Source organism: Peromyscus maniculatus, chromosome 13 (genome assembly GCF_049852395.1).
Source record: "Peromyscus maniculatus bairdii isolate BWxNUB_F1_BW_parent chromosome 13, HU_Pman_BW_mat_3.1, whole genome shotgun sequence".
Lineage (NCBI taxonomy): Eukaryota > Metazoa > Chordata > Mammalia > Rodentia > Cricetidae > Peromyscus > Peromyscus maniculatus.
The window spans coordinates 47,771,212-47,784,396 of record NC_134864.1 but is presented as its reverse complement, the minus strand read 5'-3'; the positions used below and the strand labels follow the sequence as shown (position 1 = coordinate 47,784,396).

The following is a 13,185-nucleotide window of genomic DNA, read 5'->3' as shown; positions in this document are numbered from 1 at the left end:
AGCTGTGGAAATGGAAAGATGAACAATTTGCTTTGGATTCTGAAATAATTCTATTAATGTGGAAGCTTCCCACCTATCCCTAGCACATCCACCTTTGCCGTATGCTGCAAGCCTTATCTCTTGAATACCATTGGTCAGCAAGTTCTCTTTGGAGGAGAGGAAGTTTGAGCATTTACTAAAAAGGAGGTTTATGAAATGCCACGTTTTTATATGTTTTGTTTGCGGGCTTTGTAATTTTTTGGCATAAGAATTCTTTATGCACATTCTGAAAAATCCAAAAATAGAAGGGCAATAACCATGTGAATTGCATTTAATAGACACTTTTGTACTTCAGGTCTGAAGTACAGTCAAAGTTATCCTGAAGAAAATCCGACCCAAACTTACCAAGAAGCATACTGGAAGGAGACCAGTAACCACACACACACACACACATACACACACACACACACACACACACACACACACACACACACACACACACACACACACACCTTTGCTTAACTTTTACAGGGCTTTGCTTCTGACAGGTCACTTGTTTTAGACAGAAGAGGCAAGTTGAACTGAGTGGGCTGAGTGAGGAAGATAATCAGATAAAATTGGTGGGAACTGAAAAGAATTATACACCAATTGGAAACTTCTAAGATTTTTACTAAATTGCACTAATACATTTCTTTTAATGTATTAGACTCAGCCCCCAAATTCCTGTCAGAAACATTGTATCCTGTCTGGTTCCATTTTCTAAAACTACCATTGGAAATTAATAAGCTAAATCAAAACTCCATGGATGATTTTTCTTTTCTGACGAGCACTGCTCTGAAAGGCATAAAAACGCATTGTAGAGGTTCCTTAAACACACGTATATACACAGCATGGGCATATTTTCCCTCTGGAATAATAGAGCTCTAGAGAAGCTATTTAAGTCCTTAAGGCTGGATGTTTATAGCTCAGAACCAGATTTTTATTTAGACACGTTAGGCTATTTTAAAAAGCAGGAGTCAACAGTGAATTCTTAATTTAAAAAGAAATTATCATGGCATTTTCTTCTTGGAAAAGTTTAATCACAGTGAAAATTAAGAATGCAGTCCAAGTTTGAACAAAACTGTATTCTAGAAGAGATAACAATAACCTTTGTAGATAACAATAACCTATGCCCATCTTGTGCTGATATGTAGCCTCTAAGCGTGAAAACTTGCCAGGTACTCTGAAAATACAAGAAGGTCCCACCAGCCTTTAACACAGCAGAAAAGGTAGGGCCAAGATGAGGTACACTGAGACACACAATGTGCTCTTTGCCATTGCTACGCTGGTTCTCACACGTTGTCTAATATCCAGTCACTCCTTACGATCTGATCTAGTCAGATCTAGTCTGTAAATTCAGTAGCACTTAAAATACATTTTCTTGGGTGCCAGGAAAGCTAAGTACATTCAAATAATAATTTTTTTTTGTGAAAGGGAGGAGTAAGCTTTGGTCTTCTGTTCACTTCCCTGCTGTGTGCCTGTTACTCCTTCAGTGCTGACTTCGTGAGTTCCCACCATAAGGCAATCACTCAGGATCAATGGCTGTGCCATATGCATTATGTCCCGCTTCTAGAGTTCTACAACCAAATTAAAGCGGAAGCCAAAAGTATAGAAAGAAGCAATTAACACACCAATTCACTAGCCAGGTAGTGTTGTCATCCAGAGTGTCTGCTTAACTTTTTATTGATGTTATATATGATATATTGTAATAATAGAGTTTATTTTTTATAATTTAAGTGACACACATTATCCTTGCATTACTGAATGGCTCCTTGTTTACATAGCCCTCATTTAAGAAAATATTATCAGGCATATACTTAGGAAATATGCACATGTATATACTTTGGTCCAGGCCATTATTCTGTAACAATGAAAAGGAGGTAATCTTATCAGAATCATTTTCCTAACATTGCCCAAATTCCCCTAGCTTATGAATTGCTTCCTTGCATTATAAACAGGAACTAGTTTTTGAAGACAGTTTGAATCACACCAACTCTGCTGTGCCCTGGTTGGATTTTCTTCTCTACATTTTACTGTCATTTGCCGAAATGATATTTTCAGGAACTCAGAAACACAAGACAAGGAAAGGGATGCCAATGCAGACCTGTCATGTAGCCGTAGCACTTGGGGGGAGGGGGCGAGGGGGGGGCAGGGAGGCTTCAGCTGGTGCTTGGCACATTCTAGGCCAGCAAGGGTAACATACTGGGACCATGGCCCTCTACAACCAAAGGTTATTTACTTATAAATGTGTTTCAAGATGTTAGTTTAAATTTAGAAAGTTTTATTAGCTTTTGTACTTATTGTTTCACCCTCTTTATTTAAGACAATAAAAATCAGCTGTCATTCTTAAAGTTAATGCTTCCAAGAAACCAGTACTCTATATAAGATAAAATTTTTAGTATTTGATCAACTAGTTTGACAAACTTTGACACCATTTCAACTTCTCAATTATTTTTCATAACTGTTGTACATGAATAGATATTTCAGTTATTCAAAAGGATTTAGTTGTCTACTGAAGTACACTTTTAAAATTTGAGACTACCCAGTAAAATGTTAGCTCCTTGACGAGGAAAATAATTTTGATTATTACATTTGTGGTAGGTAGATGAAGACTCTGGATAAGACTGCTTCAGAATTTTAAAATAGAAGGCAGAACATAACACAGATAGATTCTTAATACAAAAAGCTTGGCTTTCTCCCAATTCCTACAAATAACTGAAATATTACATTATATGAAGGAGCAGAAGCTACATTGAAGCTTGAAGTATAAATCTATTTAATTTTATCAATAAAAACCAGGAGTCAGATATTGGGGTAATAACCTGAAAGATCAGTGAAGCAGAGGAACAGCCACCAGTGACTTCTTACCTGTCCAGATCCTCCAACCAAAAAAGCCGAGATCTTGTCTTGCCTTTTCACTTGCTGTCTCTACCTCCCAAGTGCTGGAATTAAAGGTGTGAGCCACCACTGCCCAGCTTCTATGGTTAACCAGTGGCTAGCTCTACCCTCTGATCTCCAGGCAAGCTTTATTTGTCAGAACACAAACAAAATATCACACAACAGAAGCTAATTTTTATATTTAGTTCCAATTTGAAATAAACTCCAAGATACAAAAAATTTTGCCTACATTACATTCATTGTTAGCTTTTTTTGCTGTTTCACATGACAATTCATTGATGCAGCAAATAGAAATTGCAATATCATATTTCTAGGGCAAGTATAATTTATTGCCTGGGATGTGTTCCAGGAACATGTTCTATAATTTCACTTTTGATGTGTACATTCCTATATTATATACATAGAACAGCCAATTACTAAAGAAACCTGATAGATTTCTCAGCTGTAAGCCTCTCTGTCCATAGAGAAATGTTGATGCTCATGATCTTCCCTTGGAGTAACCATCATTAAATTACTGTTATGTTGTGACATTTAACTCTCCAAGTAATGTATATTTTTCTTTTCTTGCACCATTTTTTCCTCACAATCTCAGATTACTAAATAAAAATGAGACAAGAGGACTGCCTCGTATTCATTTTCTCTGTCCCGTTGTTTTCAAAATGTATTACCTACTTCGTTTTAGTATCCTAGAAGCAATAAACTCATTACAAACAACAAATGTAAAACAAGAAAGCATGCTATCTATACATGTCACTTTTCATATACAAACCATTTTACATCAACTAACTTCTTTTCTCCACCTTAATGGGAGGTAGTTGGTAAGTATCAACCTCCCTTTATGGCCAAGGGAACTGAGGTAACATCTAGATGTCAATGAAGAATCCATTCCAATGGTAGCTTTGCTTGGTATTGGGAGAAATGTGTTCCTACTTGTGTGCATATATATGTTTTCCAACTTAACAGACACATGTTAAAATGGATAATAAAGAGATGTCATTTCAGACATGCCAGCAACATAGTCTGGACTGATTATCAAAATGTGCTACATTGTTTCGTTAGCATAGAGTTCCTTCATACACACTACAAAATAGTATAAAGATAATACACATCAATCTGTTGAACTTGATTTTGGGGGAAGAAAAGCAGTTTTAAACACCTCTGTTTTGGTAGTCTTTGTAGAATTTTGTGTTGCATACATCAGATGGTGTAATCATAGCCCTATTTCATAGAAAATTTGACAGATCTTACAGAGTTTTGCTTTTCCTTCTAGTAAAAATATGAGCTGGGCTTTAAATAAATGATACCTTTGACTGTATCAAATGTGATTATTAGCCTGTTGTTAGGACATGAGAAGCATCTGAATGCCCATCTTGCCACTAATTTCTTTTACTAAAAGTGCAGTGAGGTGTTTATGTAGCACATTAAAAAACAAAACAAAACAGGATTGTGTAGATATAATCATTCTCTATTTTTTTTTCTTGGACAGTTGCTGACTGGGTTCCTCTGTGGGATGGTTTACCCTAACAATTATCTGTAGATGACTCTCCTTTTGGAAAGGCAAAGACATCATTGAACCATAAGTCAATTAATTGCATTGACATCAACCACAGAATTAAAATATCATATGGGGCACAGTGTATTTCTCTTTTCATTCTCTCTTCATTGGAGATTCCTATGAGACATGCATGGAGAATGAAAAAGAAACGTGGCCCATTTCAGTGTGTTCAGCTTCACCAACACCAAAGTAGCAGACCCTGTCAGTAGTCATTTTTGCTTATGAGACACACATACACAGTAATTTGGGAGGAGCAGACTGTTCCTTTTATCAACTGCACAGCTCACTTGAGTGCAGCTAATTGAGTTTCCTGCCAGTTTACTTTGCCAGCCTTTTAAATCTAAAACAGTTTTCAAATATCTTTAAATTTTCTACCCATGTGACTATTTGCTTAGCTGTCACAGAGACTTCAGGCTGCAAACATGTGTCGAATGTGTCCCTTCACCCAAATGGATTCTGTGTCTGATGTGTTCAATATTTGTCCATCTTATTTTCGTTTAAATTGGAAGTTTTAAAACAGGTGTTCCCATCCATGTGACAGAGTTGTTTGTGTGTATTTGTCTCCAGCGTTTCCATTCCCCTTGGAAAAAAAATTGAGATTAGAATATGACATATCAAGCCTTTTGATGGCTTCCAAACCAGGGGTGTGATCGAACCAACGTCCTGCTGAATGATAGCTATCCATCAGTGATTGAAAACAGAATCTCAATTTTGACAGCTTGGGGCTACAAGGCCTTGTCCTCCTTTCCAAGCCTTTGAAAACCCCTACCCCAGGGACTCTTCCCCAACCATCCTTCAAAGATAATGGTATCTTTGAAGTGACTGTTCCATATAAGTGGTTTTGGCTAACATCCACCAGAGAATGGTCTTCCGTGCCGTCTCCAGGGTAGACTAATGCTGTTGATGCTTGGCAGGGTGGCAAGTGTACAGAGTGAACCGGGCCAGCAGAACCTCCTCCTGCAGCAGCCACTGGGGAGGAAGAGGGGCCTGAGGCAGGTAAGTGGACCCAGAGATGCGAAGGGCGTCAGCCTGTAAAATGGAAGACCCGCTTGCTTGCTAATGCCTGCCTGTGTTTATTAAGATTACACTCGGCCTTCTTGTCTGAAATAAGCAGCGCACAGCAACCTCAACGTATGGTAAACGCTTGGGCACGCTGAGCACATGAGGCTTCTCTTTCAAATAGAAGTCTTTCATTGTGCAAAGCTGGTTCATTTGATAAGGAAGGTTGGCCTCTAGACCTTCTTTTTCTCTAGTTGGCAAGCTTCTTTCCCACCCAAACTCACGGGGCAGTGCTTGCATTGGCTGTTACACAGTTAACCAAATACCTGCTTTTATAGAGTCAGAGAAAGGTCCTTTCTCACTCTGAGGTTAACGATTTAATTTAATATTGAAACAGAAGACCCTATTTTCAGCTGAGTGTTGTGATGCATAACCTGTATTTCCAGAACATAGGAGGCTGAGGGAGGAGGTTTATGAGTTTAATGCCAGCCTGGGTTACATAGAGTTGGAAGCCAGATGGGAGTGGTAGTGGAGTACAGATTTCCTTAGGGGAGATTCCTCCCTTCCTTAGCCCCTTCTCTTCCCCCTCTGCTCCCTTCTCCCATCCCTCCCTCACTCCTGTCTCCTCTCACTTCTCAATTTCCAGACAGAGTTTCACTATATGGTCCAGGCTGGTGTCGCACGCAATCCCCCTGCCTCAGCCTCCTGAGTATTAGGATTCCAGGTATGAACCCCCAGTCCTGGCTCATATATTGTTTTATAAATAAAAGTCTGAGAGAAGCTCTGATGTGTTGCTATGGTCTTGGTTTCTTAGTAAATCTGAGAGTAGAGAGATGTTCAACTATAGTTTAGATAAGCAAAAGTCAGGTATTCAGCATTATTTTGGGGGGTTTTCTACCTACTGAACTTCTCAAATGTGGCATGTGAAGTTCATTGACACTCCAGGGCTACAGGAAGGAACAGGTAAGACAGTCGAGTCAGGGTCACCTGAACACAGTATCTGTTCGCAAACAGTTGGCCTTTCTTGCCAGTTTTATTTTTGTCTATTTCCTCCAGCTAAGACGCCCTCTCCTGTCAAGGCAGAAGACTCAGACGGAACCCAGAAACCGTCACGGGGCTCGGCTGTCCACCACTCGCAGGAGCATTCAACCTAAAACAAAGCCGTCTGGTGAGGGAGGCCTCATCTGTCCCCTCCAACTGCACCACTGTCGTGTGGCAGACAGCTTGGCCTAGAAGGCCTGCAGAAAGTGACGTGATGTGACTGACCTCACTTCGGGGGGGGGGGATGTCTTAGGATATGTAGATGTAACCAACCGTCTTATTAAAATAAGAAACACAGAACCAATGTAAAAGAGAAAGCCGAGAGGTCAGAGCTCAGAGCTAAAATCTTACCTCCTGCAGTACTCCTAGCTTTCTGAAAGAGAGCTACTTCCTGTTTGTCTGTCTTTAAATAGTCTTTCTGTTCTGCTTTCTCATTGGTTGTCAACCCAAACACATGACTGCCTCGTCACTGCCTGTAAGTACCACCCTCCAGGTCTTAAAGGCGTATGCCTCCAATGAACACACAGAGATCTACCTAGCTCTTCTACCAAGTGCTGGGATTAAAGGCGCACGCCACCACCGCCATGCTCTTGCTATGGCTCTAATAGCTCTGACCCCCAGGCAACTTTATTTATTAACATACAATGAAAATCACATTTCAGTACAAATAAAATACCACCATAAGGATAAGTTTCCCAGACAACTTTACTACCTTTTTTTTTTCTCTTCTCATCCTCCCCAACCTTTCCCCACCCCCAGTGAACCTAGATAAATGGAACAACCCAAGGTGAACTGTCAATATTCTGAAATGTAAAAGGTTGTATTTTCTTTACGCAGTCCAGAAACTAGACCATTCTGCCTCTTACTAAAGGCAAGAAGGGGTGCAGCGAACATGGGCTTTTTGAAGAGAACTCTTCAAAAAGAAAACTCTTTGGGCTTTTTGATTCTAGAACTCATCACTAGGAAGGTCATTGTGAGAAGTTAACCTTTGCAAGTCTCATTCTAGGCTATTTATGTAGAAATTGTTTTCTCTCTTCAATTAGCCTATGTAAGCAAGAGAAATCAAAACACATAAAATGGCCATATAGGGTCTCATTTATTACAACCCAGCAATGTCTTTACGATGAATCACTGGTTAATGCCAATTATTAAGCATCAGCGGTCAATTTCTCTCCTACTGATTGGTTCACCTCTAACTTACAGCTGATCAGAAGCGATCTGTGACCTTCATTGAGGCTCAGCCGGAGCCAACAGCTGCCCCAACAGACATACTTCCTGCCACAGGCCAACCACAGGGCTGCAGCCCAGGCCTGTCTAAGAAACCGGAAGGAACAGACAAGCCAGTGCTGACATCCTCTCCTGCCATTGTGGTTGCCGATCTTCATAGCCTGTCTCCCAAGCAGGTGAGAGCACTACAGACACAGGCAAGGCCTGCTCCCTGCATTCTTATTTTCAGGAGTGTCTTAGAGATGCACATTCCTTCCAAATAATTAAGTCCAGATCTGTAACGTGCTATTGACCAAACAGATACTATTTTTGCCATTGTGAAAAAGAAAATCTATATAAAGCATTTGCTCAATAATGCATCTATAAATAAGAAGGACCAAGAGATGGCTTAGTGGAAAACAAAACAGGAATTATTTTTCAGCTGGAATAATCACTGACAACAGAAATCTGATACACAGAATATTTTTCAGCTAGAGCATATGGAGTCACTAGCTTAGATGACGTCTTCCCATAGTTTTCTGTGTCCTAGAAGATCAAATGAACTTAAAATTTTTCCCTCATTGTTTCAGTATTATTTAATTTTGCTTTTATGAATAAATTTCTATAGGTGCCAAATTCTGATGTGATAGTTAAAGAAAACTAAAGGGTAATATTAGCATACACATTTGCATGGCCTTTAATAGTTAAAAGGAACTGTAGCACATCGTTTATGTCAGTTCATTTTTACAGTCTATAAGATAAGCATGGCCCCTCCCCACCAAAACAAACAAACAAACAAACAAATCCTATGTCAAAGGATAGAAAAGCAATGCTTTGAAAGCTGGAAGGGTCCTTATAGATAGATCCTCCTGTGACAGGGGCTGGACCTCGGCTTCTCCTCTGAGTTCTTGTCCAGTTGGAGTTCCACAGCAGTTCTTATGTTCTTCTCTGGTACCCATCCTACTTGCCCATGATGCTATGATCCTTTTGATCACAGAGTGAGCCCCTCCTTGCTGAAGAAGGAGAACAAAAGGAGGAGACAGAAGTACAAGGTGCGGCAGCACACAGCCCCCTCTCTACTCAACTCTCAGACCCTGATGACTTCACTGGCCTTGAGACATCCAGCCTCCTGCAGCATGGAGATACTGTTCTTCATATCAGTGAGGAAAATGGCATGGAGAACCCCCTGCTGTCCAGCCAATTCACTTTCACTCCTCCTGAGCTGGTGGAGAAAGATGCAGCACTAGATGAGTCCCATGTTTAGCTCGGTGTCACAGGAGCCATGAAGTTGACCGAAGACCGCTGACAACAGAACGCTTTTGGTGAAAAGAGTTAATTCCAAAACAGCACTTTATTGCCAGTGGGTGGCATTAAGTCTGAGTGAATTTTGCTGCCAAAACTCCTAATGTGTCATAACCATCTTAAAAATCAATAGTTAAAAGTCTTTAGTCAGGTGAAGACCATGAAAACAGGGAGGAACAAGGGGAAAGAGCCATTTCACTGCACATTGTGTATAACTCGCTTTGAGCAGCTAATATATATACTATTACAGACAGCTGAGAATATACACTATTGCTTCCCTCATAAGAATACTAACGATATGTTCTAAAAAGGAAGGCAGTCTTTTAAGATACTCACATTATACATCGCCTGAAAATGTTTATTTTTGTAGTCTCAAAAATTGTACATTACATGGCCATACATATAGCAACTCACATAAAACAACCAATGAAAAAAATAATTAGATTGGAGAAACTAAATTACAAGCCCTGCAGTTGTTTTTGTTTTGGTCAACAATATACCCAGTAATTAAAGGAACAAAACACTATTTTTGAGAGCTGTGGACTTTTCAAAATTTATTTTTTAACTGTCATTTCCACTCCATGCTACAAATCAAAATCCTAATGCCATAGATCATTTCATATCCATCACATTAGACATAATGTTCTAGAAATTCTCAGATATGATTCTGAATGAATAACATAGACAGTTATGTAATTATAAAAGCTAAATGTAAATAGCATTGCTTGAAAGAGCTGGCATTCCTACTTCTAGTCCTGACTACATCAATGTCTAGATTGGATCTATTGGGAAAGGAGATTGCTTTTCCCGTATAGTCCTTGTGCCTGCCCCTGAGGGCATATTTTCATACATTAAAGCTAAGTTGTTAGAACTAGATCGGAAATTAACTCTTTCTCACTAGTCAAATAGTATGTGATCCTTAGGAGATCTCAGCTAATGAGGAAGAATACAGAGGTAATCAATTTCTTCATCGCCTCAGACAGCTTGTATATATCACTAATAGGGCTTTAACTCGAAGTGCAGTTACATCAATAAAATGAAATAGAATTCGGAAGGCTTGTGAGGCCAGTACTTAGTGGATTATTAAAGGGCTGGGCACCATGCAGTTCATAAATGGTTTTCAAAAGTTTAGCAGTTTACATTAGAGAAATGTTGCATAACTACTAAGCATTGAAAGAAATATATACATACCTACATTAGTATGGGAGTGTGTGTGTGTGTGTGTGTGTGTGTGTGTGTGTGTGTGTGTGTGTTAGTCTTCAAGTAGAAGTTAATAGAGTTTGATTATGTTGAAATGAGTTTAAAATATATTCTATAAGCTCAATGTTAACTATGTTGGCTATGAACTGTACGTGTATATAAAGAGGAGATCTATAAACCCAAACAAATCATAAAGGAAAGTAATTTTTATGTTAGAATTGTTTATTAAATAAGCACAGTTTATATTGTGACTTATAAAATCAAATATATTTTGGGGCTATGGCCCATTCACCAAGAAAATGAAAGTATCTACAAATTAATTTGAATAAGACTTAAAATCCCCAAGTTGACAAAATCAAGATGCTATCACCTCCAGGCCTTTGACTAAGAACAAGTATGGGAAATCAAGGAGATAAAGGGATCTGTTTTATGTACTATAGCACCTTCACATCATTTATTCTTAATGCTGAGTTCATCCCTAAGTACAGAAGTCGACATGCAAGTGGTTTTCTGGTTCTAAGCTGATGTATTTTGCCTGTTAAAAACTATGCTGCTCAATTAGCATTAGAGGCCTTATGTCTGGTAATTACAAGTGTCTGAGTTATGTGCGTCTATGTGCTTTGTTCCAATTTTGTTATTCTTGATTCAAAATCTTTATAATTGTGTCAGATATTTAAGAAGTATAGAGGTCAATGAATTGTTAAATACTCAACAATAACCCTAAATACCTTTATATATTTTAAATGTGTTGGGCTGTTTGAGAAATGTTACTGTTTGAGAGATTTTACTGGTCTGTCTACCTTTTAGCCTGACTCCTTCAGTGTCATGTATAGAAATCTGTTAGAAATTTTTTCAATAAGCTAAGTAATGTTTTACCTTGGAAAAAAAAGACTTGTCCACTCTGAGAAATAGGAACTTACAGAGTGGAAATATTCTCTCTTGTGTTGGACTTCTGAGATTTTACAGATTTGTGCATCTGTTCCATTTAAGGTGTCCTTAAACGTGTTGAATGTAATGTGTTGAATGTTTATGTGTGGTGACTAAAGTATCTATATGTATGTGCATAATACTGTCACAAGATGTATTCTCAGGAATACTGTTACCTGGAGTTTGAAGGAATAACTTAAAGAAAAACAGTTAGGGAAGAAAAGAAAAAAGTTCCAGTTAATTGACAATCTTTTGTAACATTCAAAATGTGACTAAGAACTTATTATCACTTATGATCAATATAATATTAGTAAAAATAGATTTATTTCTTAATCTATGAGGCTTAATCATATTTATCTCATTCAGAGGAAGGATAAAACAGGCACCCAATTTCACCAGGTATTAAAACAATTACATTCAATTAAGATTGGCCATTTGGAAAGTAACTTTATAGTGAGACCATGGAATAAAAAAAAATCACCCATGATAATGTGTACAGATTTATAATATTCAGGTTAAAGCAGTTTAAATCCTGGGTGCAGAATTTTCTAGAACAAACATTTTATTTTCATTTTCAGCATTCACTGCTTTCTATAATTCTATTAAACTACTTGATTCTTTTAACAAGGAAAGTGAGTTAGTGAGCGCCTTGGAAAAAGCCACGAAGAACTACAGTGTCAAAGGGCACAACTGGGCACATGGCAGTGCTGGAGGCAACCGTTGGTTTGTTTCATCAAGCCTCCAAGAGTAACTTAAGAAAAGATGGCATCTCTCATTTAGCATCTGTTCTTTTAGTCAGTGAGGAACTTTCTCCACTCTGCTGCCTGCCTCCTAGAGTTTCCGAGGATATGGAATAGATGTATGGATAGAGATCTAGAGGGATGAAAGGATTATAGAATTATAGTTCAAAGCATGAATGAAATACCTTCCTTGAGTTTCACAGGATACTTTTCCAGAGAACTCTCCAGAATTTGCTGCTGTCACACTGAGTCACACCTTTGCTCTGTGACCTCACACTTCCAATCCATGGCCTTGTGTCTCAGCAGGGAGTAAAATGTCCCACTTCCTCACTTACTTTCGTGGGTCTCAACTGCGGCATTTCAGAAGCAAACTTTGATTTGACACTCAGGAGAATAAAAACAAGCTGAGGGCAGAATGTATTTGGAAAAGTTTATGATAAATTTACTTATATTATTTAAGGATCATTTAGGATCATAAATCTACGTACCTCCATGATATTTTCAATAGTCACTGTGACCATGGGGTTAAAGTCCTTTATTAGCCATTTTGTAGGTAAACACAAAGGATTGACTACACAGGCAACTTCCCTCAGATGACTATACAGTCTGTGATGAATACTGAATGACCAAAGAGCATGGAAAAATGCATATGAATAAATACTGAGATGTTTATGAAAGATATTTATGAAAGCTATTGACTTCTGTGTTTGAATATGCACATATAATAAAATAAATCTAAAAGTATTTAATGTGCCCCCAGTTCATTTCTCTCCTTTGAGAATGGGTTAGCTCATTCAGGATCATTTTTGAAGACTTGGAGTGTGCCTTCCTTTATTCACCTCTTGTTCTTCCTACCTGTACTCTATACCTGGCCTAAAGTCACCACTCAATACACACCTTCAGTCCCTCTACTTCTACGTACAATTGATAGCCACCTACAGGTGCTTCCCATTCCCCATCTTTCAAAAATAAAGCAGAATGTAGATATGGAAGACAGGTAGCCAATTTGACTTCACTGCCCAGATTATGATCTGCTGGAATGCTGGTAGTCCAAGTCAGAACATTAAAGACTTGATTGTCCTCTGACTGTGGCCATAGAAACTATGGCATCTAAATTACCACCAGCTATGTTTTGAATAAAAAAGATGCACTATCTTATCCTTGTTCTTTAGGAATTGCTCTTGTTTAATCCATGTTTTACTTCACATAGCTTTGCATTATTTCTTCCTGACCCAGAATCTGGACACATTTGGCATTAGGACACTTACCCATTTCAAGAATTATGGCTGAATAAAAAGC

At 38.5% G+C, this 13,185-nt stretch overlaps 1 protein-coding gene across 12 annotated transcripts in view; it reads left to right on the top strand.

Moving 5' to 3' along the window:
• The window catches only part of Unc80 (unc-80 subunit of NALCN channel complex), a 182,610-nt gene extending 170,295 nt beyond the window's left edge, over window positions 1–12,315 (top strand). For all 12 annotated transcript variants that reach the window (XM_076550199.1, XM_076550201.1, XM_015993863.3 and 9 more), the window contains 4 exons: window positions 5,386–5,467; window positions 6,527–6,638; window positions 7,715–7,914; window positions 8,715–12,315. In XM_076550199.1, coding sequence (XP_076406314.1) covers window positions 5,386–5,467; window positions 6,527–6,638; window positions 7,715–7,914; window positions 8,715–8,981 — 661 coding nt within the window. In that variant the 3' untranslated portion in view covers window positions 8,982–12,315. The remainder of the gene's footprint in view (window positions 1–5,385; window positions 5,468–6,526; window positions 6,639–7,714; window positions 7,915–8,714) is intronic.
• The last annotated feature ends 870 nt before the right edge of the window (window positions 12,316–13,185 follow it).